This window comes from Bufo bufo, chromosome 1, assembly GCF_905171765.1.
Source record: "Bufo bufo chromosome 1, aBufBuf1.1, whole genome shotgun sequence".
Lineage (NCBI taxonomy): Eukaryota > Metazoa > Chordata > Amphibia > Anura > Bufonidae > Bufo > Bufo bufo.
In genome coordinates, this window is record NC_053389.1 from 438,199,134 (window position 1) to 438,226,588 (window position 27,455).

Below are 27,455 nucleotides of genomic sequence, written 5' to 3' on the forward strand. Positions count from 1 at the left end.
CACACTACTGAGCCTCATTTTGACTTTTTTTAAGGACATTACATCAAAGTTGGATCAGCCTGTAGTGTGTTTTTCCACTTTAATTTTGAGTGTGACTCCAAATCCAGACCTCCAAGGGTTGAAAAATTTGATTTCCATTTTTTATTTTTGTGTGATTTTGTTGTCAGCACATTCAACTATGTAAAGAACAAAGTATTTCAGAAGAATATTTAATTAATTCAGATCTAGGATGTGTTATTTTTGTGTTCCCTTTATTTTTTTGAGCAGTGTACATAATGTACTACAATATAGAAGTATTGCAGAGTATTCTATCAGAAATCTGCCAATTTTGAAAACAAGCCATAAGAAGTCCTGTTTGCCACAAGCCATGTACAGGACAAAGTGAATATACCTAAATCCCATTGGCAAGACTTGAAAATTGCTGTTGACAGAGGCTCTCTGTCCAAACTGCTAGTCTTTAGCAGGGGTGGCCGAATACAAATCCACACCACACTTTCCAGATTTATAAAAATTTTGTGAAAAAACATAATAATTTTTATTTTCACTTCACAAATACTTGCTACTTTGTGTTGGTCTATCACAAAATCCCAATAAAATACATTTAAGGAAAAGTTCAAATCTCAGTTTCATTTTCCGTTCTTCTGATCCGTCAGAAGAAGAGAAAAAGAAAACTGATCCTGTTTCATCAGTTTAAGCCATTTCTGTGTGCGATCCGTTTTTTAGACAGAAAAAAAGAGTTCTGCATGCAGGACTTTTTTTCCGTCTAAAAAAACGGATCTCTGATGGAAACGGCTCGAACAGAAGCCAACTGATGCAACAGGATCCTTTTTTTTTTTTAACAAGATCCTGTTTTTTTTGTTTCTCCTGATAGATCAGGAGAACAGAAAATGAAAGGGTCATGTGTACTTCCTCCTAAGTGCATGGGTGTAACGTGAAAAATGTGCAAAAGTTCAAGGGGTATGAATCATTTTTCAAGGCACTTTAGGTGCTGCTTGGTCCTTCTGCTTGCAGATCTGACAGAGAGAGAACATTGTGGCTACTGGTGAAATGGTTACCCTGACTTAATATCCAAACCCTGGTGTTGAGCATCACTGGTGTACACAGACCAAAGAATTAACATGTAACAGTCAATATGGGATTAACACTTTATTGCATCATTTCTAAATATATACAAACATTAAAACACGTGGTGACATAATACATGAACAAAAAGAAAGAAAATCAGATTTAATTCTCTCCTTGTATCAATTTTTGGCTTAAGAATGTGTTGGATATTCAGTTCCAATATTGTGTTAGGGTACTTTTCACACCGGCATTGAGTTCCGTCCTAGGGGACCGTCCAATACCGGAAAAAAAAATGATCAGTTTTATCGTAATGCATTCTGAATGGAGAGTAATCCGTATAGTATGCATCAGGATTTTTTCTCTCCGGCCAAAAATCCAGAACACTTGCCGGAATGCCGAATCCGGCATTAATTTCCCTTGAAATGTATTAGTGCCGGATACGGCATTAAAATTACCACGTTGACGGATCTGTTCTTCCGGTCCACGCATGCGCAGACCTTTAAATCTGTGAAAATAAATAAATACCGGATCCGTTTTTCCAGACGACATCGGAGAGATGGATCCAGTATTTCAATGCATTTGCAAGTGTGAAAGTAGCCTTACCCCTAAGAACATTGAAATGCATCTGGAAGCTAGTTGATGCCACATTTACTGTCTTGAAATTGCCATTTTCAAGCCTGAATATTTGGCTAGTTTTCAGCAAATGGAATAACCATTAATTTCAAAATTCACAGATTCCCATCTAAAAGGGGTTTTCTAGTTTTATGTAAATAATGAAATGATATATGATATTCTAATATACTTGTGCTTCCATTCTTCACCATTTTCATGATTCTTGTTTACATCCAGAAGGCTGAAAACTTCTACTCCCCTTTATGGAACTGTATTTATTCTAGACAATGATCTGTGCAGCATCAGCACAAACCTCTTTAGCTGCATTGTAGGAGTGTTGATACGACATCTGCCTAGAGTACATTCTGTTGAGGTAAGAGCATTGTCTCTGTATCCACAACTGCATTAAGCCAAGTTCACATCTGCTTCATATTTGTCAGAAAAATACCTAGCTCTATTTTTGGGGTAAAATGATGGACAACAGAAAACTGTGGATGTGAATCCAATGAATGCAAACAAAAATATTACCATTTTATTAGATCTTGGAAAAGGTGAGAAACTAAAAACACATCAGGTCCATGTTATGTGATGAGTAATTATTGCACAAGATGGAAATGGAGGAAGGGGGGGGGGGGTGGCACACTATGGGAGAGATTTACAAAATTGTCTAAAATAAAAACTGTATATGTTTCCCATAGCCAGGAGGTGTACACAGATATCATATGGCCTCAAAGCAAACATTATGGGCCCCGTAGTGAGATTTCTGAGATATACATTATTTTTATTTTATTTGTGGCCGAATCTTTTAAATAAAAAATAAATAAAAAAAATGGTACTCTTTCGCCCACTTTAGAAAACGTGGAGCATGTGCTCATTCTGAACACCATATTGTGTCAATGTATTTGCAACAGAATTTATACAGCTATCACTGAAATCAATAGAAGCTGTAAAATATCTATATACCAAGCGCCCCTAGTGGTCGCTGCAATACAATGCCATGGGGTTTATGCTGGAAACCCCTTTAAAAGAGTTGTGCCACCAAAAAATATTCTACATTTTTCAAACCAGCATCTGGATCTGAATACTTTTCTAATTGCATGTAATTAAAAATTTAGTAGAGCCACCGAGTTATTCAATATAATGTATCTGTATAGCGCCACAGGCTTGTTCTTGTCCATATCTCTCAATCCACCGCTCATGCGCTCAGTGTAAATCTTCAACTGCCACCTGCCATATTTTCTGCTAGAAGCTGTGGCAGATACAGAGAAAGATCTACAGGAGAAAGGGCACCCCTCAAGAGGACACATCCCTAGAGCTACCAGCCTGAAGACAATCTAGCAGAATATTCAAAGCAATGAGAATGGGGAGATCTCTGGATCCATGTGAGGTACAGGGATGGTTTGCCATGTACTAGATGATTTCAGATTTTCATTTTTTACGTCAGTCATGGCATAACCCCTTGACCATATGCTGGAAGAAGCTTAACAAGAACTTAGAACTGGGGAGGAACCTTCGTTGAGAAAACTAAGGAGATTTTTGCAAGCACTTGTAAACCTTAGAAGATCTCAGCAGCCCAGTGCCTGGCCATAGTCCACAATATCCCAATGTGTATGGCCCGTTATATAGAACACAATAGATTGCTTAATTAAGCCCAGTCTGAAGCAAAGGAAAACAAAAATAAAATCACGACCTTGCAGAGTTCTGCAATTATGCTGAGCATATAGAAAGAGATTTGAAGAGAAAATGCAATTTGAAAATTTTATGAAGCTGAACAAAAGAATGTTCACATCAATGGTTATAAATGATGAAAGAATTATGTACTGTATGTTCCCACAATAAAATAAAAAAAATACTGCAAAATCAAACCAAGCCAAATGATAAGGACACATGCAGAAAATAATTAGTACACAAGCTTACATGTGAATACCCAGTTAAGCTCTGAACTTTCAGATAAAGCAGATTACACATGAAGCCATATATAGTGGTACAGTACCAATGCTGTATAAATAGGAATATGATAAGGGAGATATACTGGAAAGAAAAAAACAATATAAGTACTACATGAATAAGGGAAAAGCAAGTCAGCGCCAGTAAAACCATCACAGCTTCACTGCACGGTCACAACAAAAAAAGATTATATGTCATCTCTGTACAATAAAAGCTTTCACTACCAAGGCAGAAGAATGCACTGCGACTGCTCTAGCATGATTACAACCTACTGTATACATCAAAATCACCCACAGCACTAATGTATAAATGAAAGTCACACCAAGCGTGGCCGCAGTGCTACACATCCAGGCATCTGCAATATTAGAAATAGGGGATGTATTTACTACATCACAGCAAATGTTTGCTTAGTGAACATGAAATTAGCAAACGCTATGGAGAAAGGAAAATAATTATATGCTGTGTGTATATATGTATATATACATACACACACACTCAGATCAGAAATATGCAGTAATTACAATGGTAGCTAGCTGTGTTTAAGACCATGACTGTAGAGGACCAGTGACAACAGATGGGTCCCAGCCGTAAATATCCACTTTCCTGTATTCTAATGTACAATGCCTTGCAAAAGTATTTACCCCCCCATCCTGACTTTTTTCGTATTTTGTTACATTACAGCCTTAAGTTCAATGTTTTGTTAATCTGAATTTTATGTGATGGATCAGAACACAATAGTCTAAAATGGCGAAGTGAAATGAGAAAAATATATAAATTAAACTACTGTTTAGAAATAGAAAACATAAAGTTGGCATGTGCGTATGTATTCACCCCCTTTGTGAGAGAGCCCATAAAAAGCTCTGGTGCAACCAATTATTAGAAGTCACATAATTAGTGAAATGATGTCCACCTGTGTAAAATCTAAGTGTCACATGATCTGTCATTACATATACACACCTTTTTTGAGAAGTACAAGTCAGGGTTAGGTTATAAAAAAAATATCCAAATCGTTGATGATGCCCAGGAGCACCATCAAATCCATCATAACCAAATGGAAAGAACATGGCACAACAGCAAACCTGCCAAGAGACGGTCGCCCACCAAAACTCACGGACGGGCAAGGAGGGCATTAATCAGAGAGGCAGCACAGAGACCTAAGGTAACCCTGGAGGAGCTGCAGAGTTCCACAGCAACAAATGGAGTATCTGTACATAGGACAATAGGCCGCACGCTCCATAGAGTTGGGCTTTATGGCAGAGTGGCCAGAAGAAAGCCATTACTTTCAGCTAAAAACAAAAAGGCAACTGGTCAGAGTTGAGGGAAAGATGGATGGTGCTAAATACAGGGATATTCTTCAGCAAAACCTGTCCCACTCTGTGCGTGACTTGAGGCTAGGATGGAGGTTCACCTTCCAGCAGGACAATGCCCCCAAACACACTGATAAAGCAACACTTGAGTGGTTTAAGGGGAAACACGTAAATGTGTTGGAATGGCCTAGTCAAAGCCCGGATCTCAATCCAATAGAAAATCTGTGATCAGACTTAAAGATTGCTGTTCACAAGAGCAAACCATACAACTTGAAGGAGCTGGAGCAGTTTTGCAAGGAGGAATGGGCAAAAACCCCAGTGGTAAGATGTGGCAACTGCTCATAGAGACTTATCCAAAGCGACTTGGAGCTGCGATTGCCCAAAAGGTGGCTCTACAAACTATTGACTTTAGGGGGATGAATAGTTATGCACATTGACTTTTTTCTGTTGTTTTGTCCTATTTGTTGTTTGCTTCACAATAAAAAAAATAAATAAAAAAAAATAAAAAAAACATCTTTAAAGTTGTCGGCATGTTCTGTAAATTAAATTATGCAAATCCTCAAACAATCCATGTCAAATTCCAGGTTGTGAGGCACCAAAACACGAAAAAAGTCAAGGGGGGTGAATACTTTTGCAAGGCACTGTAAAAGCCAAAAGCAGAAAGTGTAACTTATAGAATTCAACTGAACTGCAGGAACATATTACCATAAAATAATAAAAATCAGGGGTTTAGAAATGCTACTGAGGAATGGAAGGAACTCGGGTGTTGGCAAATTTAGTATATTTAAACTATTTCTGAACATAGCAGTGCCAGATTGGCACCTTTACCAGGACTGGTCATATGTAACGAAGGGGCCTGTCTAGCACCATATGAAGCGGCAACCATCAATGTCTGATTAAAGTCCAGCAACATAATGGATAGCAGTCGTTCTAATAAACTAAATATACCGACATCAGAGGTCACTCTGTTTGAGGCACTTTTCAGCAATAGGTAGGGGCTGAGGAGAGCAGTAAAAACATACCTATTGTGGCATTTTTATCATCAGGAATAGTGAAAATATGAAAAAGTTTTATTCTGTAGGGCACAGCCTCACTGTGAAGTGCTCTCTGCATTAGGGTGCATTCAAACGACCGTGCCATGTTTTGTGGTCCACAAATTGCGGATCTGCAAAGCATGGATACTGGCCGTGTGCATTCTGCATTGTGTGGAACACACAAGGCCGATGCTAAATAGAAAATGGCTATTCTTGTCCAAGAATAGGAGGCGCTTTATCATTTTTGCCGAACGGAACTACGGATGCGAACAGCACACTGTGTGCCATCTGTATCTTTTGCGGCCCCATTGAAATGAATGGGTCAGCGCCTCTTCTGCACAACTGTCGTGTGACTGAGCCCTTAAGCGGATTCACAGCCCCTCCTAGTTGTGAATCTGCTCTGAGTGACAGCTGTAGGGGTCTCCTAGTTGGATGCTCTACATGTCACTCAGAGGGGAATGGCTGTGAAGCACTTCAATGCAGAGAGCAATTCACAGTGAAGCGCCACCTCCTCGGCACTTGCAACAGGAGGATCGTGCACAATAAAACTTCACATTCTCACTACTCCTGATAATGAAAATTCCACAAAAAGTATGTTTGTACTGGTCTCTCCAGTCCCTAACTAGTGCTGTCAATAGTTTAGCATGGTAAAAACTGAAGACTGATCCACTTTAACTGGTGGCGTTGGAACAGGCACAATATCATCTGTTGCTTCTCTTTTACTGGACCAAAGGTAACTAAGGCCACAGCAAAAAACAAACAAAAAAAAACGGGTCTAGAAGTGCGGTTGATGAACAGAGTGAACAAAGACATTTATCAGCAGTTTAGCATGGTCAAAAGCGCTGACAGACTTCCTTTAAGTGGAGTCCTTTGTTACATTTGGAAGCGGGATAATTCCTGAACCAATCCTGCTGCACTACCAGTTGCCACATTTGTGCAGGAACATATAACTGACTACTGCACATAAGAAGACCTGAGAAGCCAGGCATTGCAGTTCAACAGTATTTGATGTGACATGTATAAAGTTGGAATCTACTGCATCTAGGATACCAGTTAACTATAGACATAATAAACTGTAATGAAAGAGTTAGGTTTTAATCCCTGGGGGTCTGAGTGCCTCACCAATCTGTAGAATGAGGAGAGAGAATCACAATATATCATTCTAATCTCCCTCCTTCTAGAGATTGGTGGGGGCCCCAGCACGATTAGAACTTTTGCTATGTTTCTATGAAATTGAAATCTTTGGGGAAAGTTAGTGATGCTTCAATTATTCTTCTGTAAAACTGCATGTTTCAACTCGTTGTTTATGACACTAGTGTTTTATGAAGCAGTATTAGCATATGACAAATGTACAATACACATGTACAAGTGTGGGCTGAGTGGCGTCAGAGTCCGCCTATAATCTGCCCTAATGGTCTGCTACACAAACGTTCCAGTCCATAGAAGCTCAATATACAAATATATACATTTTTATCTACCAATTAAAGGGGTTGCCAGGGACATTTAAAAGAATGTCTTGCCCTTTGATTGAGAACACTGACTGGAGTTGGATCCACATGTCACAGAAGTTTGTTTCCCAACCCCAGCAATTCCCTTTACCTCTTTCTCATCCCCAGAGATGTATCTTTATAGGATCAGTGACTGCGTTTTTAATTCAGATTCAGTCTGTAATTTCCATTACTATTAACTGGACCTGTCCTATACATTAATATGTTCTCCTGTATCTGCATTTTTGACTGTACCCAGATGCTTCTTGGGGATAGTTTGATACCCCAAGTTTTCAGTTCAATATTACTGGTGGGAAAAAAAAACAAAAAAAAACAAAAACATGCCTGAATGGAGGGATTTACTCACCTGTAACTCTTGCCACACAGTAATCTTATGTTCAGTTGCTGTCCTGCAGTGATGATGGTGAGCACAGTGACTGGCTGCAGCTGTTACTCGTGGGAGTCTCAACATTGTCACTTCAGGACAGCAGCAGAGACAGGCAGGAGCCCCAGAGCGGCGGAGGATTTTCTAGGTGAGTAATGCTCATATGGTTATTTTAGCACTTCTACATTTAGGCACCGTTTTAAATGTCCCAAACAACCCCTTGAACACGGTTATCCAGGTCTAAATATAAAGCCATAGAGTCAGTTGTATAAGAGACCCAGGAGATTTAGAATAACCAATATGACCTAATGTCACTCCCAGATACAAATAAACATGACCTTTTCCTTCATCTGCCCCCAAGCTTCAGCTTTTTTAATAGTCTAAAAAAATACTGGCATTGCTTTCTTTAAAAACATAAAACTTTTGTATTCAGTAGTTTCTACTGAATAATTCATGTTAAAACTCTTTATAAAAGCATCTTATTTTCATTGCGCAAGTTCTCTATTAAGGAACCACTATTTATACAAGGGGGTGGAGTTATTTAATGGTTGTCCTGTCTACGCCTGGGCCTCCACTTTCCCTACTTGTGGCTGACTGAAAAGCAGCTTCCGAAAGATATTCGCGTAGAACGGCCCATACACCTGCTTGTTGAAATTCACAATGCTCGCATAGTGGAATCCAATGAACTCCATGTCCTTACGGACAGGTGTAAGACCACCAGGAAGTACAGGAACATGTTTGTATGGGTAGGGAAGAGAAAGAAATGTGGTCAAGTAATCTTGGATCCGTTTTTCTGGAAATTGAAAAGAAGGGATAAAAGAATGAATTTAAATAATACCTATACAAATCTATATGACCTGTGTGTGTACAATGTAAGTAACATTTAGCAATTGGTCAAAGTTATTTCAAAGGGTTGTACAGGATTAGATTAAAGGGGTCGTGGAATTTCACATTTTTTTATTATTATTATTTTTTTTAAACCAGACCTCAGAGTTGCCGGACCCGCAATGGTGATCCATACTTACTGGTCCTTACCACTGGGCTCTTGCTCCATCTCGCCATGACCACATTTCACATGCGGTACATCACTGGGTCACTTGCCACATGGGTGATAGGTCAACTGCAGCGGCCAATGATTGGCTGCAGCAGTCACCAGACCTCCATAAACAGGATGTTGATTATGAGAGACCCGGGACCTGAGGGAGGCAGCCGTGGAGTGATGGAGCCGGAACCGTGCAGCAGGACCTAGGTAAGTATGATCAGGTTCTTCTACAGGTTCTACAACCTACAGTTTACAAAGTTAAAGTGACCCTCTAGATTTAATAAATGATACCTCAGAGACAATAATAAAGAATAATGGAATAGCTCCTCAGTAACAGAATATAAAGCTCCAGGAGCAAGTAATATATATTGTAATAATATATCACTACCACAAGAGGGGTTTATGACCTGGCTGGATACTGTTTAGTTACTGAATTCAATGCAATACACCTTCATGCTCCCTCTAGTGGTGGTTGCAGGTAGTTATGGTGCTAGGCTTTATATCTACTGTACAGAAAGAAATTATTAAGTGCAGAATTTTGCTTCTATTCACATTAAAAGACCAAAATGGTATGTTAGGGTGGTCATTCACATGAAGGCATCTATACTCGGTTTAGGTCAGATCACACCATGCTCAGTATTCTGCAGGAGATGAAGTCTAGGTTACTGAGACTATGGTCACTTCAACAAAACCAAATTGCTGTCAAAAGTAAGGGCAATGTGTTAAAGAGGTTTTCCAGGAGTTTTACAGTGATGGTCTATTCTCAGGACAGATCATCAATATCGGATTGGTGGGGGTCTGACCTCTGGCATTCCCGCTGATCAGCTTTTAAAGAGGCCATGACAGTTCAGTGAGCGTCGTGGTCTTTTTCTAGGAAACACCTTGAATTTTGAGCACTGGTGGAAAATAAGTGTTAGAACTCATGCACACGAATATATTTTTCTTCCGTTTCCATTCAGTTTTTTTTACAGGTCCGTATACGGAACCATTCCTTTCAATGGGGCGTTAAAAACCCTGAAATGACCGTGTGCATTTCATTTCCGTATGTCCTTTCTGCAAAAAAAAATAGAACAGGTCTTATCCGTTTTGCGGGCAAGGACAAGCACTGTTACAACGGATCCGCAAAAAAACCCGGATGCAACATGGACATCACACGGATGTCATCAGTTTTTTGGGCGGACCGCAAAATATTTACAGTCGTGTGCATGAGCCCTTAGAAACCCCATGTAATAAATCTGATTGCCAAGCTTACCATGTACCATAGTTCCATACGTACCAATTAGGTTGTAGATAGGGTGACCTTTCTCAGTAAGGCTGCAGATTTGTCCTTCCAGGTTACTTTTAGCCTCAGCGCTAAGTGCAGGTAATTCTCTTTCTGTCAGTGATTTGTTCATCTGAAAGGATATTTTCGTGCTCATTGCAGTAAGAGCCTCCTTCAAATTAGTTGTTCTGAAAAGCATGGAGGGAAAAATAGTAATTTAAAGGGAACCTGTCACATTGAACATGCTGAAGGCAGCATGTTAATATAGAGCATGAGGAGCTGAGCAGATTGATATAGAGTTCTGTGGGAAAGATTCAGTACAACTTGTATTTCATTCATTTAAATTCCTGCTCATTCTGGGCATTGAAGTGACGGAGACGGTTCCTATCAGTGACTGACAGCTATCTCTGTATACATAGTCATAGAGGGAAGGCTGTCAGTCACTGATAGGACCGAATCCTTGTCTTCAGTCAGTGACTGACAGCTATCTCTATATATACAGTCATAGAGGGAAGACTGTCAGTCACTGATAGGACCGAATCCTTGTCTTCAGTCAGTGACTGACAGCTATCTCTATATATACAGTCATAGAGGGAAGACTGTCAGTCACTGATAGGACCGAATCCTTGTCTTCAGTCAGTGACTGACAGCTATCTCTGTATATACAGTCATAGAGGGAAGGCTGTCAGTCACTGATAGAACCGTCTCCTTGTCTTCAGTCAGTGACTGACAGCTATCTCTATATACACAGTCATAGAGGGAAGGCTGTCAGTCACTGATAGGACCGAATCCTTGTCTTCAGTCAGTGACTGACCGCTATCTCTATATACACAGTCATAGAGGGAAGGCTGTCAGTCACTGATAGAACCGTCTCCTTGTCTTCAGTCAGTGACTGACAGCTATCTCTGTATAGATAGTCATAGAGGGAAGGCTGTCAGTCACTGATAGGACCGAATCCTTGTCTTCAGTCAGTGGCTGACAGCTATCTCTGTATACACAGTCATAGAGGGAAGGCTGTCAGCTACTGATAGGACCGAATCCTTGTCTTCAGTCAGTGGCTGACAGCTATCTCTGTATATACAGTCATAGAGGGAAGGCTGTCAATCACTGATAGGACCGAATCCTTGTCTTCAGTCACTGACTGACAGCTATCTCTGTATACACAGTCATAGAGGGAAGGCTGTCAGTCACTGATAGGACCGAATCCTTGTCTTCAGTCAGTGACTGACCGCTATCTCTATATACACAGTCATAGAGGGAAGGCTGTCAGTCACTGATAGAACCGTCTCCTTGTCTTCAGTCAGTGACTGACCGCTATCTCTATATACACAGTCATAGAGGGAAGGCTGTCAGTCACTGATAGGACCGAATCCTTGTCTTCAGTCAGTGACTGACAGCTATCTCTGTATACATAGTCATAGAGGGAAGGCTGTCAGTCACTGATAGGACAGAATCCTTGTCTTCAGTCAGTGACTGACAGCTATCTCTGTATACACAGTCATAGAGGGAAGGCTGTCAGTCACTGATAGGACCGAATCCTTGTCTTCAGTCAGTGACTGACAGCTATCTCTATATACACAGTCATAGAGGGAAGGCTGTCAGTCACTGATAGGACCGAATCCTTGTCTTCAGTCAGTGACTGACAGCTACCTCTGTATACACAGTCATAGAGGGAAGGCTGTCAGTCACTGATAGGACCGAATCCTTGTCTTCAGTCAGTGATTGACCGCTATCTCTATATACACAGTCATAGAGGGAAGGCTGTCAATCACCGATAGGACCGCCTCCTTGACTTAAAATCCTAGAATGAGCAGGAATTGAAATGAATAAAATACAAGTTTTACGGAATCTTTTTCCATAAAACTATACATCAATCTGCTGACCTCTTCCTGTTCTAACATGCTGCCTTCAGCTCCGATACCATATACAACGTGACATGTTCCCTTTAACTTTATTGCAAATATAAAATGTGCATAAAGAGCAAGGTCCTGTGATAGGACTGAAATGTTGCTGCCGGGTGAATAAATCACTTTTTCATTTTTGCATACATCTGGAGTGTTGCGGTCTATTTTTGCTTGTAGTTAAATGCGTAGAAATAGAAACATGAGTATGACAGCTCTAAAATACCACTTACTTGTTTAGGTCTTGAAGGAGAATAGCTGTGATTTCTTTGACTTGTTCAATAAATCCAGTAGTGCTTACAGGGCCCATTGCATTTTGGGTAATAAGACATACACATGCTACCAGTTTAACTTGATGCAGCTTGTTCTTTAAGTCTACAATACGCAGGTCATCCGTGATGACTGTCTGGAAAGGTGAAAGCCAATATGTAAACACTGGTCAGTATTCTCATAGAAACTGGAGGATTTATAGAGCACCCTGTAGTCCTCCAAGGACAGCGAGCCGCAGTGAGGAAAGTAGGAGTGGTGGTTATGGCCCGGGAGAGGGGTAGTAGTACTCACAGTTCCCAGTGGCAAGCCCCATTCTAGCACTCCCTAGAGCCATGCAGTGACTATAGGGCACACCCTTTCTTTCTTCGGGGCCCACCCTAGCATTTGAGCTCCGGCATGGCCTGGCGGTAGCTGGCGTGCCCTTCATGGTGAACAGTTGGCAGGGTGCACGGCAGAAGGGCATATGCAGCAGCCATCAGATGGATGGTGGAGTCAATAACCAGGCCCATTGATTGCAATGAATAAGATCTTTCTTTACTGAACTGATGATAGGAGTTGTAGTAGCACAAAGGTCAAGGTTCCAAAGCATATCACAGTGTAGTCTTTCTCCCAATAGTGGAGTATAGGCGGCAACAATGATGTAGGTAGTAGTACTCCCTGACTCACTCGCTCTAAAGGGCATTTTTGCAGTGTCTCCAAAATAACCATAGGCATGGAATTAGGTTCTTAATTACATTTTGCAATTCCCAAACTGAAGGGTGCAGATCTTAGACATAGATGCACAGTCCGTCTCAAAGTGTGGTAAGTGCCGAAGGCAATAGTTCTTTCCACAACAGCAAAGCCTTTCTACCATAAACGAGTGAATACCTTACTGACATTATCCTGCACACCCTGAATGATTTTGGACCTTCTATAAAGTATGGTCTCATTCCTTCAGGGGTACTTTGGTAGTAGAGTTGCTCCTTTGGCGGCTGTAGTCTCAGAGATATAGGTTCTCTGGACTCTCACACACACATCCTTCCTGTAGCTCTGCTCAGACTAGACTTCTCAATTAGCTAACCAGGGGATTGGGCTAGGTCCATCACCCTGATAACCAAAGCAGCCTGCCAATATGTTAGGATCACACAGTGCATAAAGAAGTGACTGCTTTAACAATAATTCACAACATTTAACTTGGCAACATTAAATTAACTCTTTTCACAATAATTAACCCTTTGCAGTAGTTCTCTGGGGTACTGCACAAGAACAACCTACCTCTGGCACAAAGCCGTTGTAGTCCATATGAAGAAGTTTTACAAAACCACTGTTCAGCACCAAGGTAGGGCTCAGGTTGTCCACAGACACTCCATTTGCACTGGATGTGCCCTCTTCAGCTTTTGCCTCTACTGCATCTTTAAAAGACTGCTCAATCCATTTGATGGTTTGATTCAGTGCATCTACATAAAGATATAATCAGATTAGGTTATCCAACAAGCGTAAACCACTGGACCAGGGGTTTGGTTTGATGTCTGTATTTATTTAGGCATCTGCTCTGGGGTCAGATTTAGCAATGTGGTGTATGATGCCTCCAATACCCCCACCATCCTCATTTTCTGATTATGTGTTTGATGTGTCAGCACCCACATCTTATTTAAAGTAAAAGAGGAGGATAGAGTGTGGCTACCAGCACTGGACAGAGAGGGACTGAGAATATACCATGTGTTGGAGGATGGTGGCAGATCAGAGACTACCCCCCACCCCCTCAAGTAAGGGTCCATTCACACGTCCGCAAAATGGGTCTGCATCTGTTCCGCAATTTTGCCGTAATGGGTGCGAACCCATTAATTTTCAATGGGGATGCAAAAGATGCGGACAGCACACACTGTTCTGTCCGCATCTACACTTCCGTTCTGCGGCCCTGCAAAAAAATAGAACATGTCCTATTCTTGTCCGCAGACACGGACAAGAAAAGTCATTTCTATTAAAGTGCCGGCCATGTGCGGTCTGCAAAATGCGGAACGCACATGGCTGGTGTCCATGTTTTGCGTATCCGCAATTTGCGGGCCGCAAAACCGTTGCGAATGTGTGAATGGACCCTAAAGCTTCTGGGTGTGCCCCTGACCATGGTATCCAGTTATATAACTATTTGCTATGGAATAGTGGTCCCTACATTGACATATTGATCTATGGTGTAGTAGAAACCTATTGGAGGCCAATTCAACAAATACAAAGGGAATATTGGTCTCACATTTTAACTTGTACTGAGTGTAATGCTCACAGCAGGACTGACTTATTTATAACAACATTTTTTTTATTTGAAAAAGTTTAATATTTATTATCCTGTAGTATTCATACACTTATATTAGGGATGGAATTGGCGAGCCTCAGAGTCCACACAAATGGATGACCCTCAAAGAGCATAAAAGGGCTAAGCAACCCAATGTTGTGCCATAAAAGAATTTAGAGAAGATCATACGTACCGGGGGATTTTTCAAGTATTTCCTGGAATTTGACTCGCTCATATTCTGCTAACTGGCGATGAAGCTGTGGTCTAATGTTATGGATAGTGTAATTCACCATGTCCATTTTCATGAGGTCTAGCACATGGAAGACATCCCTGAAGATAAAACGGTGAAATAAGGCGAGACATGAAGGGAGTATTCAGAGCAAGGACACCAAGTATAACCTGGCCTTCGCTGTGCATGAATTCATGACAAGCCAGGTATACTCCATACCCATATAGATTAAAGTCATATATACATCTGATGTAAATTGGTTTTTATTTTTGGTGAAATTCTTGCTTCTAGCAGAAATGCTTTGTCGCCTGCTGTTTGTAAAAGGATGGCAGCAACTGTATTCTGTTTATAGATATTGTTAATGGTCAGATAACATGGCTGAACCCGATTTAAAGGGGTTTTCTAGGTTCAGAGCTGAACCCGGACATATGCCCCTAGGATATCAGCATCGGATCATTTCATGCTCTGCACCCGGACGACCCCTTTAATATCAGGGAATTGCATACATAAAAAATGCACGGGTCAGAAAGGCTACCTTGGCATCTTTTCTCACACAGGACAAAGTTTGGGGAATAGGATTCCCACTGCCATGTTCTATTATAAGAGTAGCCCTGCTCATAAAGGTTCTGAAAATAGAAGTATATTAAGCAATTGACGTCTAAGTAATTCCATGGTGTACAGTAAAAGTTGAGATGTGACTATAGCAGTAAACAACTCCTGTCTCTGTCCCTTTAGTTTGTGTGGGTTAAACACCAGTCAAATATAGAGAGGGAAACACGGACAGTGTACTTGAGTCACACAAGACAGAATTACACTAGCAGCCCCTGTGGCGATCCTTAAATAAACGGATGAGTAGAACACTATTTATAGCTTTGCACATCCAGATTCGACCTTCAGACAGTCGGAAAGTCCAGCTTCTAGATCAGGCATGCTCAACCTGCGGCCCTCCAGCTGTTGCAAAACTACAACTCCCAGCATGCCTGAACAGTCTACAGCAGGGCATGGTGGGAGTTGTAGTTTTACAACAGCTGGAGGGCCGCAGGTTGAGCATGCCTGATCTAGAAGCTGGACATGGAGCCACTAACGCAGAAAGAAATTTACTTTCCCTGTACTGGCACAACAGTGGAGCTCAGTGAACACTTGATTTCTGAACTATAAATGTATTTTCTAATGCAAATATATTATTTTAAATGTTTAAAAAAATTTTTTTTATGTTTTTAAAGATTATACAATAGCAGGAGTGTCACGAAGACCCCCTGGATGTGACCGGAGAGCCGCAGCGGCCGAGTCTCTGTTTGCTGTTTAGTGAGCAGGGACATGGAAGTGCCCCCCCCCCCCCCCTTAAATGCTAAGAATGTAATTAGTCTTGAGTGAATTAAGCTTCGATCTAAAGTCAATTTGATCAATAACTTTGACTTTAATGCCGTCTCCGTACAGCATTAAAGGGTTTCTGTCATCAGAAAAATCGTTATGTAGCTGGCTGACGTTAGCGATGTGCTAATGTCAGCAGAACATCACTGTATGACTTATATCTCCCTGCCTGCCGCCGTTCACGCTAAATAATGACTTTTATAATATGCAAATGAGCCTCTAGGTGCTAGTGGGGCGTTGCTGCAGCACCTAGAGGCTCCGTCCTCTCACCGTTTGGCACGCCCTTGTAAAGGTGATTGACATCCTCGGTCTCCTCCGTGCCCCGCAAATCCCGCACCTGCGCTGTCCCGTTTAGTATTATGTGCAGTGAGTGAAGGATGGCAGCAGGCGAGCGTCCTTCACTCACTGTGCCTAATACTAAAATGGACGGCGCAGGCGCGGGATTTTACGGGCACAGAGGATGTCAATCACCGATACAAGGGCATGCCAAACGGTGAGAGGACGGAGCCTCTTGGTGCTGCAGCAACGCCCCACTAGCACCTAGAGGCTCATTTGCCTGTTATAAAAGTCATTATTTAGCGTGAACGGCGGCAGGCAGGGAGATATAAGTCATACAGTTATGTTCTGCTGACATTAGCACATCGCTAATGTCAGCCAGCTACATAACGATTTTTCTGATGACAGAAACCCTTCAAAATGTATTGGCTCCTTGGAGCCAAATTTCGTTTTACCCAAAGCTACGCAGGACTTCGGTGAATTAATTCAGTATTTATTTTTGCATCTTTTTTTTTTTATTTTTTATAGTTTTTATTGAAATTTTTAGTCGCAATGCAGAATATCCATGCATTTGCATCAATAGGATCAAAAAAGAAAAGAGACATGTATCAACTGTACAAATATATCAGGAATAAACATCGCGACTCTTCAAACTGTCAAACTCATGTGTTTTATTAGTTTATAGTATGTCATAATGTATCTAGTAATTTAGCCTATTTCTGCATCTTTAAAAACATTTAAAATTAGGAGTTGAAAGTCAGCTTTGGTACTGAGGTACCAAATCCGACTTCCGATTCCTAATTTTAAATGTTTTTAAAGACGCAGAAGTGATTACCGAATTAATTCAAAGTCTTGCGCGACTTCGGAGGCAATACATTTTAATGCTTTACGGAGACACCATTAAAACCGAAGTTTGACCGAATCAACATCATCTACATAAGCTATGCCACTGAGTTTAGGTTGTAAAAAGTTACATTTTCATTTTTAAACAGAAAAGATATATATACTAACCTCAGCATTTGTACAATGTCTCCGCTGGCTTTCAGCTTTTTAACATCATCATCTCTAACAGGGGCACATAACTTTGACATTATATTGATGATATAACTGCCAAGCTTTGGAATATCAACAGCATTGTGTTGAGCCTGTTGTCTTAGCAGGTCCACGTCTAGAACTTCACAGATTTGGGTCCGAAGTCTGTTTGTACCAGGAGTTAAGAAGGAAAGGAGAATCTGAAGTGCAAAGTGACATGGAAAAAAAAAGGACATTGAATATATAGTGCTGTAGTCACACGTGTGCACATGTATACACAAAACCAAAACCACATGACCTACAATCATGCTCCAGGATTTTGATACTGAGCTATAGGTCATCAATATCAGATCGCACCCTCTCAGATCAGCTGTTTCTTTGCAGCCTAAGGGTACTTTCACACTAGCGTCATTTTTTTCCGGCATAGAGTTCCGTCCTAGGGGCTCGATACCGGAAAAGAACTGATCGGCTTTATCCTAATGCATTCTGAATGGAGAGCAATCCGTTCAGGATGCATCAGGATGTCTTCAGTTCAGTCTTTTTGACTGATCAGGACAAAGATAAAACCGCAGCATGCTACGGTTTTATCTCCGGCCAAAAAAACAATGCCGGATCCGGCATTTTTTTTCCACAGGAATGTATTAGTGCCGCATCCGTCCTTCTGGTCTGTGCATGTGCAGACCGAAAAAAAATGTGAAAAATATAAATGCCGGATCCGTTTTCCGGATGACCCTGGAAAGACGGATCCGGCAGTTCAATGCATTTGTAAGACGGATCAGGATCCTGATCAGCCTTACAAATGCCATCATTTGGAATACGTTTTGACGGATCCGGCAGGCAGTCCCGGCGACGGAACTGCTTGCAGGATCACTCTGCCGCAAGTGTGAAAGTACCCTTAGCTGCATAAGTCAGCTCCATTCACTGTGCAGAGGATGAGGGTGGTAACTCCAATCGATGTCAATGGGAGTAGCATTACCTTTATCAGCTCCATCAACTACACAGTGGACTGAGTTCTGTAGTAAAAACTGTGGGGTGTCAGAAATATTAATGAACTATCCTGATGATAGGCCCATCAATATCAAAAATCTGGACCAAAAATATGTTTACCTCTTTTATCTCATCAAAAAGCTTGATGGCATGTTCATATTCTGGAGGATCCTCCTTAAGATCTGACTCCAAGCAATCCCAGAATGCTTTGTGGACAATCTGCTTTACTCGTCCTTCCAAACTATGAAACATAACAATAACGGTAAAGATACTTATTTATGTGTGTATTTGTGTCCAAGACTGTTAATATTTCTTAGTGCCTCCTCCTTCTGTATGGGTAACAATTATGTGGTCAACAAGATTAAATTGGGTGACATATTTCCACACCCCAATTAAGCTGTGTTTAAGAGATACTGCTTATACATTGTGTGCAATTTTCTATGTTTTTTTTTTTAGCAACTTCTCTACAAGCAGATATTGCAATCAAATTATATACAAAGAGAATCAGAAACCTTTAGACCTTTATTATACAAATCTCTCTTCTTACTGTCTGCCTATAACCAATAATGTACACTATAAAGAAACAATTCTTACTTCTTGTATATAACCAATAATATATACACTATATTTGAATGACTGGATGAGCTTGGACTTCAGTAAATAGGTTTTCATGAACAGTTAAACTTGTTCATTTTCAGCACATACTGTAGGGACTAGTAGTCTCATCACTAAAGATAATTTACCAGTGGTGGAGGGGACAAAATTGTCCTCAAGCACAGTGGTGTACATAGAGAAGTAAGGGCCACAAGGATCAAACCAGGCCCCCCACACAGGACAGAAGGGTTTCCGCCTAAACCCTTTTCAATGACCCTTGGACCATTTTTCCACTGCCTCATTTGCTAAAAGTCGTTCCTTTAGAGGGTAGAGTCCTGACCAAGTTTTATCCCCAGTAGAAGAGGAGATGATCCCAACTAAGACTGGGCCCCCTCTCGCCCTGGGCCCCATAGCAGTCGCCCCTGCTCAAGCACTTTTTGGAAGTTTCTCCATAGAAACTCACTGCATAACCATTATAAAAAAGAGAGTATATGGGTAAAAATGAATTAAAAGCATTATTTCAACGTACTATTGTGCTATAAATTATGCGTCTAGCTAATACTGCTATAATTAAATTTCAAATAATTGAACTGACATTTAAATTTTCAATGAGTAGGGTAGACTTTGCCTGGTGTATGTGCATCTATTCAAGCACATCTGTAAAATATGGTATAGAAACGGCTTCCATTGTGAAGATAAGCACCAGATCTCCTTTCTAAAGGAAAATGTTCTTATATCATAAGCAGAATGGGAAATGGTTCATTTTAGAGGGGTGGGTATTCTATGGTATTTGCAGTTACAAAACGGGTTTTACTTGTTAGGCGAAGAGGAAAAATATGGTAAATACTGATTCCAGAAAAACAAACCAGTTTGCATCTCTATAGGGAGTTAAAGGGCAGGCAAAATGTGGTGTAGCCTGAGGGTTAATCAGATAAGTGGTAAAAGTCCCACTATACATAAAGTACCTCAAATTTAGCTGAAAATGACATTTGAGAGAGATGTGGAGTGTAAAGTAAGCTGCTTTTAGCCAATTACCATGGCCAGGAGAGTTGTCAGCAGCTCCAACAATCTCTGGTTCTGGACGCTGTATAGTGGGGCTCTTAGCACCTGGTTTGCCAAGGTGTTTCTGTTGATGACCTATCATCTGGATAGGTCATCAGTATCTGATCGGTGGGGGTCTGTGAAGGCCCCAGTGCTCACAGTAGCGTCGTGGCCTTCAGCTCACCAAGCACAGTCCATTTGATAGCGGCTGTGCTTGGTATTGCAGCTCAGCCCTGTTCGCTGTAACGGGGCTGAGCTGTGCCTAGACCATGTGACGTCAATGTGGCATAAGCAAAGCACTGATGCATTCTCAAACAGCTGATCGGTGGGGGTCCAGAGTACAAGATCATCAATAGAAAAGTCTCGGAAAACCCCTTTAGCTCCATATGCCAATCTTATGGAAGCATAAAGGGTTAAAGTGGACTGCAGCTGTATGCTGTTCCTGGAACCATTTGGAAGTAGTATTGTGAGCGGTTGTCTTTCATTCAGCCAATCATATTCACCAAGAGAGTCCTCAAAACTGCTTAAAGTGCATCTTCTCATGCCAGCGAAATCATGAATATGTATATCATTTTAACTTTTACTCCAGGGCATGAAAATGTGAAAGTAGTAACTATGATTAGTCGACTAAGCCAGAAATTAACCTGTCTGAAAAAAATGCAGCCTACAGCTGGCTTCAGCAGTCACGTGTAGCACATGCTAACATCACCATTAAGACAAATGATTGGCTGCAGTAGTCATTACCCAGTATGGCATGTCATCACTATAGGAAAATGAGGACTGGATCATCAATACTCGAGTGGCAAAGGATTTAGCAGGTGAATGTTTTATATTTCTGCAGCTAGTTTAATATGTTTAACTCTCGGATAACCTCCATAAACCACATCTATAACCCCCACATGAAAATGAGCTCAAATATCATGAAAATAAAAAAATACATACCTATTTTTGGGGGGATCTATGGTATCAAGATGAAAGTTTTTATTAGCCACAATTTCATGGGCTAATAATAAGTTAGACAAGTTCCTTGTGGTTGACATAACTTCATCAAAGGATGTTGTTCTTGGTGGGCTTGCTAATAAACAGAAAATATAACACAATTGTGAATAAGAAGCAGTCATGAAAGAGAACAGACAGAGAAATATCCACTAATGGTAGCTGAAACAAACAAAGTATCTGTCACTGCTGGTAGCCAAGTCTGGGAGAATAATCAAATATCACTGAACTGGATTTAAAGGAAATGTGTCACCAAAAAATTCACCTGCCAGTTAAAATCAGATAGTACATGTTTTTTTTTCTAATTTGTTTTTATTTTTTGACTGTAGATTATTATTTTTTCAGTTTCTGAACATGATGGGGGCTGCCATCTTGCCCGAGCTGTTCTTAAAAGCATTTAGAGAGCAATAAGAAAATTGCTTTATGGCAGCCCCATGGTCCATAGACACAATGGACAGGAGGAGACCTCATTGACTTCTATGGGAGAGTTTTCTTGTGTAGCTTGTGTTTCCATGCCCAGGCTTTCATAGTTTCCACTTTCCAGCAGTACCTCATTATTAGCAAACCACTAGAGGATCCTGCCTGGGGGTGGCATTGCACTTAAGGCGCCCATACATCTTCAGTAGGTGACGGAAGAACAACTCTCTCTCTCCTGGCTTTGGCTGAAAGCTTCTGAAGTTTCAATGGGCAGAGAGGAGAAAGCTGCTGCCGAACACCCCTGGTGGTGGCTTATCTCCTTGGAGAACAAAATGATTGGGTGTTGAAATTCAACAAATTGCCTGACATCGTCTGGGCATGGACATTAGATTGTCGGGTGATTCTGCTGTTTTTGGTGGGTTTGGCAGATAACAGTTTAACGGGTATGCTACCACACAGATTGAGAAGGGGATCCTTCATGGTGACTGACCAAGTCAATGTATACGCAACTTCTAAGTGTATGAAGTGACCTGTTCAAAAGGTTTTCAGGTCTGCTTCCTAGGACTATTCTAGAATAATGTCCTAGACTTGTCCAGTCAACCTCGGAGAGGTGTATAACAGCTGCCATATGTTGGAGCACCACAACAACATGTGCACATTCCTTTTAGGTGTATACGCCGAAAGCAGTTATGCAGTATACAAATACAAGGTATGAAACTATGAATACAATTCATGCATCATAATGAATACCATCCACAACTGACTTACACACAGGAGAAGCGTGCTTGCTGGACGTGTCGCTGGTAAAACTTTCCCTGGGAGAATCGCTGTCACTGGAGGAACAAGCCATACTTTCTGACAGGCGTGAGCCATCAGAATCGCTCATCCGGTCCTCATTTCCAAAGGGTTTATCATCACTAAATGGCATTTTAGTATCTGCAAAGACAGCATATTTTACCTTTGACAATAATCACATAGCATTAACAAGATGAACAGGTTGAATGACTAAGTGCTAGCAATGGATTCGGACTCAAGTGTCATATACCCTGATGATCCTCCATTAAAGGGGTAATCACAGACTTTACTATTGATAGGTAACACTATCAATTCGCCTGCAGGTAAATTTGAAAACCATGACAATCCATAGGTTGGCATGGTTCCAACTGCAATGCATCTGCAACATTTGAACCCATCCTTACTATGACCAGTTAAAAAAGAAATAAATAAAAATTTAAAAGTTCCCCAATTAAATACTCAAGCTACTTCAAAATAATCAGTAATTTTTTTATTACAGAGTAAAGGCCTCTTATGATTTGTTGTGCAGCAAGGGCAAGTGATCATTTCAGTATATTGGGCAGACTAGATGGGCCAAATGGTTCTTATCTGCCGACACATTCTATGTTTCTATGAAGAAAAAAAAGTGCATAGTCTTACTAGCTAGAGAACATAGGTGAGCATCTTTTCGGTGAAGTTTTTAAAAGACGTTGTCTGGGATGTAAAAAAAACAAAAAAAATACAGGAAGCAATGTGATAAAATAAAATATAGATATAGTAAGCCACGGCACTCAGTTGTATTGCAAAATAGTGAAGATTCTTTATTCCATCCAAAATTGATAAGAAGCCATTGACCAAAGTTTCGGTCTAACCTAGACCGTGTTCACGGCCGTAATATTGGCAGCCAAGTACGGTAGTTGTAGGAAGGATGACGTGTCATCACGCCATCCTCCATACAACTACTTGGCGGGCCAATATTACGGCCGTGAACAAGGTCTAGGTTAGACCGAAACTTTGGCCAATGGCTTCTTATCAAATTTGGATGTTGCAATCCAACTGAGTGCTGTGGTTTACTAGATCTGACTTTGAACACCATTAATCACTGAGCACCACCTTCAGCGACTAGCAGTGCCGATCAAATCTTTCTCTATAAAATAAAATATAACCATTACTCACTTTTTAACATACTCTGCTGTACATATGTAGCCTAATCACTAAGCCACGTCATTGCTACCACCGTTGTTACCCACAGTGCACTTAACTGCTCATTTACATGTGGATAACGTGTGCTCCAGAATGAAGCAATGGATCGCTAAATGAAAGGTATCTTTACATTGAGCTAGTTCTGCAAGACATTCTGGGAGATTTATCAAAACTGATGTAAAGTTTAGCAACCAATCAGATTCCACCTTTCATTCAGGAGCTCTGAAAGTTTTGATAAATCTCCCGCACTGTGCCTGGCTTTACGGTGAATGTCCTAGAGAAAGACTCCCTTTAACTGGCAAGTAATGAATATTTTTTCTATTATCACATTGTCTACGATTAGCCTACTTTTTAGAATTTCAGGTAGCCCAATGTTTGTTTGACTACTTTTATCATTTTCCCATCATGCAACTTAACACAGTCAACAAATGAGGCTCTCAAGCTAAAAAAGGAACCTTCAGAGTAAACCCAGAGAAGTAGAACTTGTGCAGGAGGCACCTCCAAAACTAGGTAGTACAAAAGTATCTGTGCTGAGTGTTACGGTCAGTTGTGTGAGAATAAAATAACGTGTGGTCTCCTAGCAGTCAGTAGTGGTCAAGATAAGCTGCTGGTTTATTATGGTAACAGGTCCGAGCAGTGCGAAGGAAGAGACCACCCATCTGTGGTAAGTGTAGGAGGTTCTGTCTGTACTCTCAGGAAGGGTGGTGTCACATACAGCTCACTTGTCCTGGCTTAGCATCATTTACAAGACTTTCACTTCCATCGAGTCTAACTCCACTCTATGCCTGGCACTGTGGTCCCTCAAAAGTGTAGAAGCCTAAAGTTTATACTGAAAGTTGAGATCTACATATTCTAAAATATGCTTTTTTTATGGTATCAGCAGCACTCTTCCCATTCCACCCAGGTGGTTCAACTAGCAGGAGACTGCATAAGGGTTAATACCTACCTGGTCTCAGTTTGGTTTCTGAGACCACATGGAAAGGTGATCATTTGAGATCTGTTCATATGGGGCAGGGCTGCATGGTGGCTTTTGTGCCTGTGGGTCAGTGCCAAGTGACATGTTGGAGTAAATTAATGTAGGGACCCACTTGACAGAGGTCACCTTGATGTGGTGAGTGGGCTTATTATGCATTCTGATCAAAACGTATACAAAGTGCCTTATGAACAGATAATACATTTTGCTGAGAAGCAATAGACCAAAGCATATAGCATGTGGATGTGTAATCCAAGTTCTCTCTTTATAAAAGGAGACCTATACATGTAGGGTTGTCACGGTCAATACCATTAAAGGGGTAGTTCCACCATAAGAACACATCCTGTATCCTGTGAATAGATCTGATTGATGGAGGTTTGACTGCTGGGTAGTGTTGAGCGAACTTCTGTTTTAAGTTCGGCGTCTAAAGTTCGGCTTCCGATTAGCGGAGGATCCCGATATGGATTCCGAATTCCGTTGTGGTCCGTGGTAGCGGAATCAATAATGGCCGATTATTGATTCCTCTACCACGGACCACAACGGAATTCGGAATCCATATTGGGATCCTCCGCTAACCGGAAGCCGAACTTTAGACGCCGAACTTAAAACAGAAGTTCGCTCAACACTACTGCTGGGGTTGCCAGCGATTTTCAAATTGTCCATATTGCCTTCTATGCTGGCTTGATTCATTTTCCCATCACATTATACTCTGCTCATATCCAGGAGTTGTGACCACCTAGCAATCTACTATAGGAAAAGTGCTGGCCTCTCTGGTGGCCTGGACCATGCACAGTTCTCTTTTAATGCCCTTCTTCTGTTGATTGACAGGGCCAGGGCAGCGCTGCTCTCCTCCCGCCGGCCGTGTCTCCAGTGTAACTCTCACGCCGCTCAGTATTTGGCGCAGGCGCAGTGAGGAAGCCAGCAGCCACCAAGCGTTCTTCCCTCACTGCGCCTGTGCCAAATAGTGAACGGTGCAAGAGATACACTGCAGACACGGCCGGCGGGAGGAGAGCAGCGCTGCCCTGGCCCTGTCAATCAAGAGAAGAAGGGCGTGAAAAGAGGTGGGCAAACGGAGCCTCTAGGAGCAGGTGCAACGCCCCCCCTGCTCCTAGAGGATAATTAGCATATTATAAAAGTTCGTTTTTCTCAATAAAGGCTTTAGGCAGAGAGATGCCACTAATATATAGTTATGTTCAGCTGACATTAGCACATCGCAAATATCAGCAGGCTTAATACCCATTTTCCAGGTGACAGAAACCCTTTAAGGAGAAACTGTTCGGTATGGATCTCTTCTGGTTCAGGTGTAAGAGATGCCGGTCAGACAGACGACTTCCCTCAGCAAATCCTGCGGATTCTGACAGGATCCTGCAAACCTGATCTAAAGCCAATTCTGAAGAATGTGGTCCTGTCCCCTGTAAGGGGCACCAAGGGTCTATGTTGGATTTACACCTGTTAGGTTCTATGGACAGGCAGCATCAGATGGGGGTCTTGTTTGCCCCCTCATCTCACTTCTCTACTGATACAGCGTTGAATTTAGACCTGTCTTACACCAACAGGTTAGAGGACAGATTTTCTGACCAATCATTGGTCAGATGGCCAGTTGCACACACACACACACACACACACACACACACATCTTCTGTTACTTACACACACACACACACATCTTCTGTTATACACACCAACTATTGGACAGCTAATTTCTCTCAGTGATGGGAAGCAGCAGGCAGGAACACTGCCCTGGTCATCAGTGCACTATACAGACATGGCTATAGTGGGAGGACTGCCTCTTCTGAGCCATCCAGGTCTCTGCCTGTTGTGCTGGGACTTGTAGTCCTACTGCAAGCTGCAACACTCCCACCTGTTTACTCACCTGTCACTTTACAGAGCCACAATCCGAGGGCACTGGCTGGTAATCAGGACGGGGGTCAGTCAGGTGTTATGATGAAGTCATGGAGTGCTGGCCGGTTCCGAAGGTCCTAAAGAAGGATATTCAGCAGTGCGAGGATTTCTCCCCCGGAGTGCAGCGCCCCCTGGCGGCGAGGGTAAGAGCTCCGGTGTCCTGTCCCCGCACTAGCACTGTATCGCAGCACAGGTTCACTTCCAGCCGTTCTGATGTTTTTGTTCAGCTCACAGCTGATCGATGGGGGAGGTGTGGAACGTACCAAAGAACATGGGCGACTGTGAATAGAGAACGGCTCCTTCGTGTTCTCCCCGTCGACTATCACCTGGAAACGTATGGGCTCGTAGTACGGGCAGTCTCTTATACAAGTGTTTCCGTGTGGGAACGTTAAACAGATGAAAATGAATATAAAAATCTGAAAACATACAATGGTACGGCCCTGGTATGACGTCATGTATTTACGGAAGTAGCCAGCCACTGGCGATACGCTCCTCCCCCTTTCAGTTCGGTTGCTAGGGTAATGTTTTGCTGTTCTTTAAACTCAGACACGCCCCTTTGAGTGTTAACCCAATAATGCAGTCAGAATATGAAGAAGTTAATGCCCGGGGGCGCTGCCGTTGTGTGTGGTGATAATACAGGCCATGACCTGGGGACAGGCGCTAGAAAAGCGCGCAATAAATACCCGCCAATGCCCGCCAGGTGCTACCTGTAGTACAGCGAGTGTTCCCTAGGATCCGATTTACTGCCGTCACTGAATCCTGTAGATGCCCATGAAAATCCACACAAAAGGGCTCATAAAACCGCATTATTTATTGCGTTATTGTGTTGCAGATTTTCTGTGTATGTAAACAACTCCACTGAAGTCCATGGGGACATGCTGTAAATGTTAACCCTTAGGATACTGGAGGTTTTTGCAGTTTCATTTTTCTTCCCTATTTTCCTTTTTCATATTTGGTCACAGCTGTATGAAAGCTTATTTTTTGCATTACAAGTTGTACTTTCTAATGCCGTTTTATGGGTTTTGTTCCCACAGTGTTTCGTTTGCAGCAAATCTAACCCATGCCCTTCATTCTCTGGGTCAG

General features: G+C 41.7%; 1 protein-coding gene across 1 annotated transcript; it reads right to left on the reverse strand.

Moving 5' to 3' along the window:
* Window positions 1-7,048: 7,048 nt before the first annotated feature.
* TCP11L2 (t-complex 11 like 2) lies at window positions 7,049-26,797 on the reverse strand. Its single transcript, XM_040407038.1, has 10 exons — window positions 26,344-26,797; window positions 22,289-22,456; window positions 21,050-21,182; window positions 18,593-18,713; window positions 17,465-17,685; window positions 14,771-14,907; window positions 13,566-13,747; window positions 12,275-12,447; window positions 10,156-10,328; window positions 7,049-8,630 (listed from the first exon to the last, which is right to left on the reverse strand). Exons 2-10 carry the CDS (start codon window positions 22,446-22,448, stop codon window positions 8,395-8,397), a joined length of 1,536 nt encoding a protein of 511 aa, XP_040262972.1. The 5' UTR covers window positions 22,449-22,456; window positions 26,344-26,797; the 3' UTR covers window positions 7,049-8,394.
* Window positions 26,798-27,455: the final 658 nt, after the last annotated feature.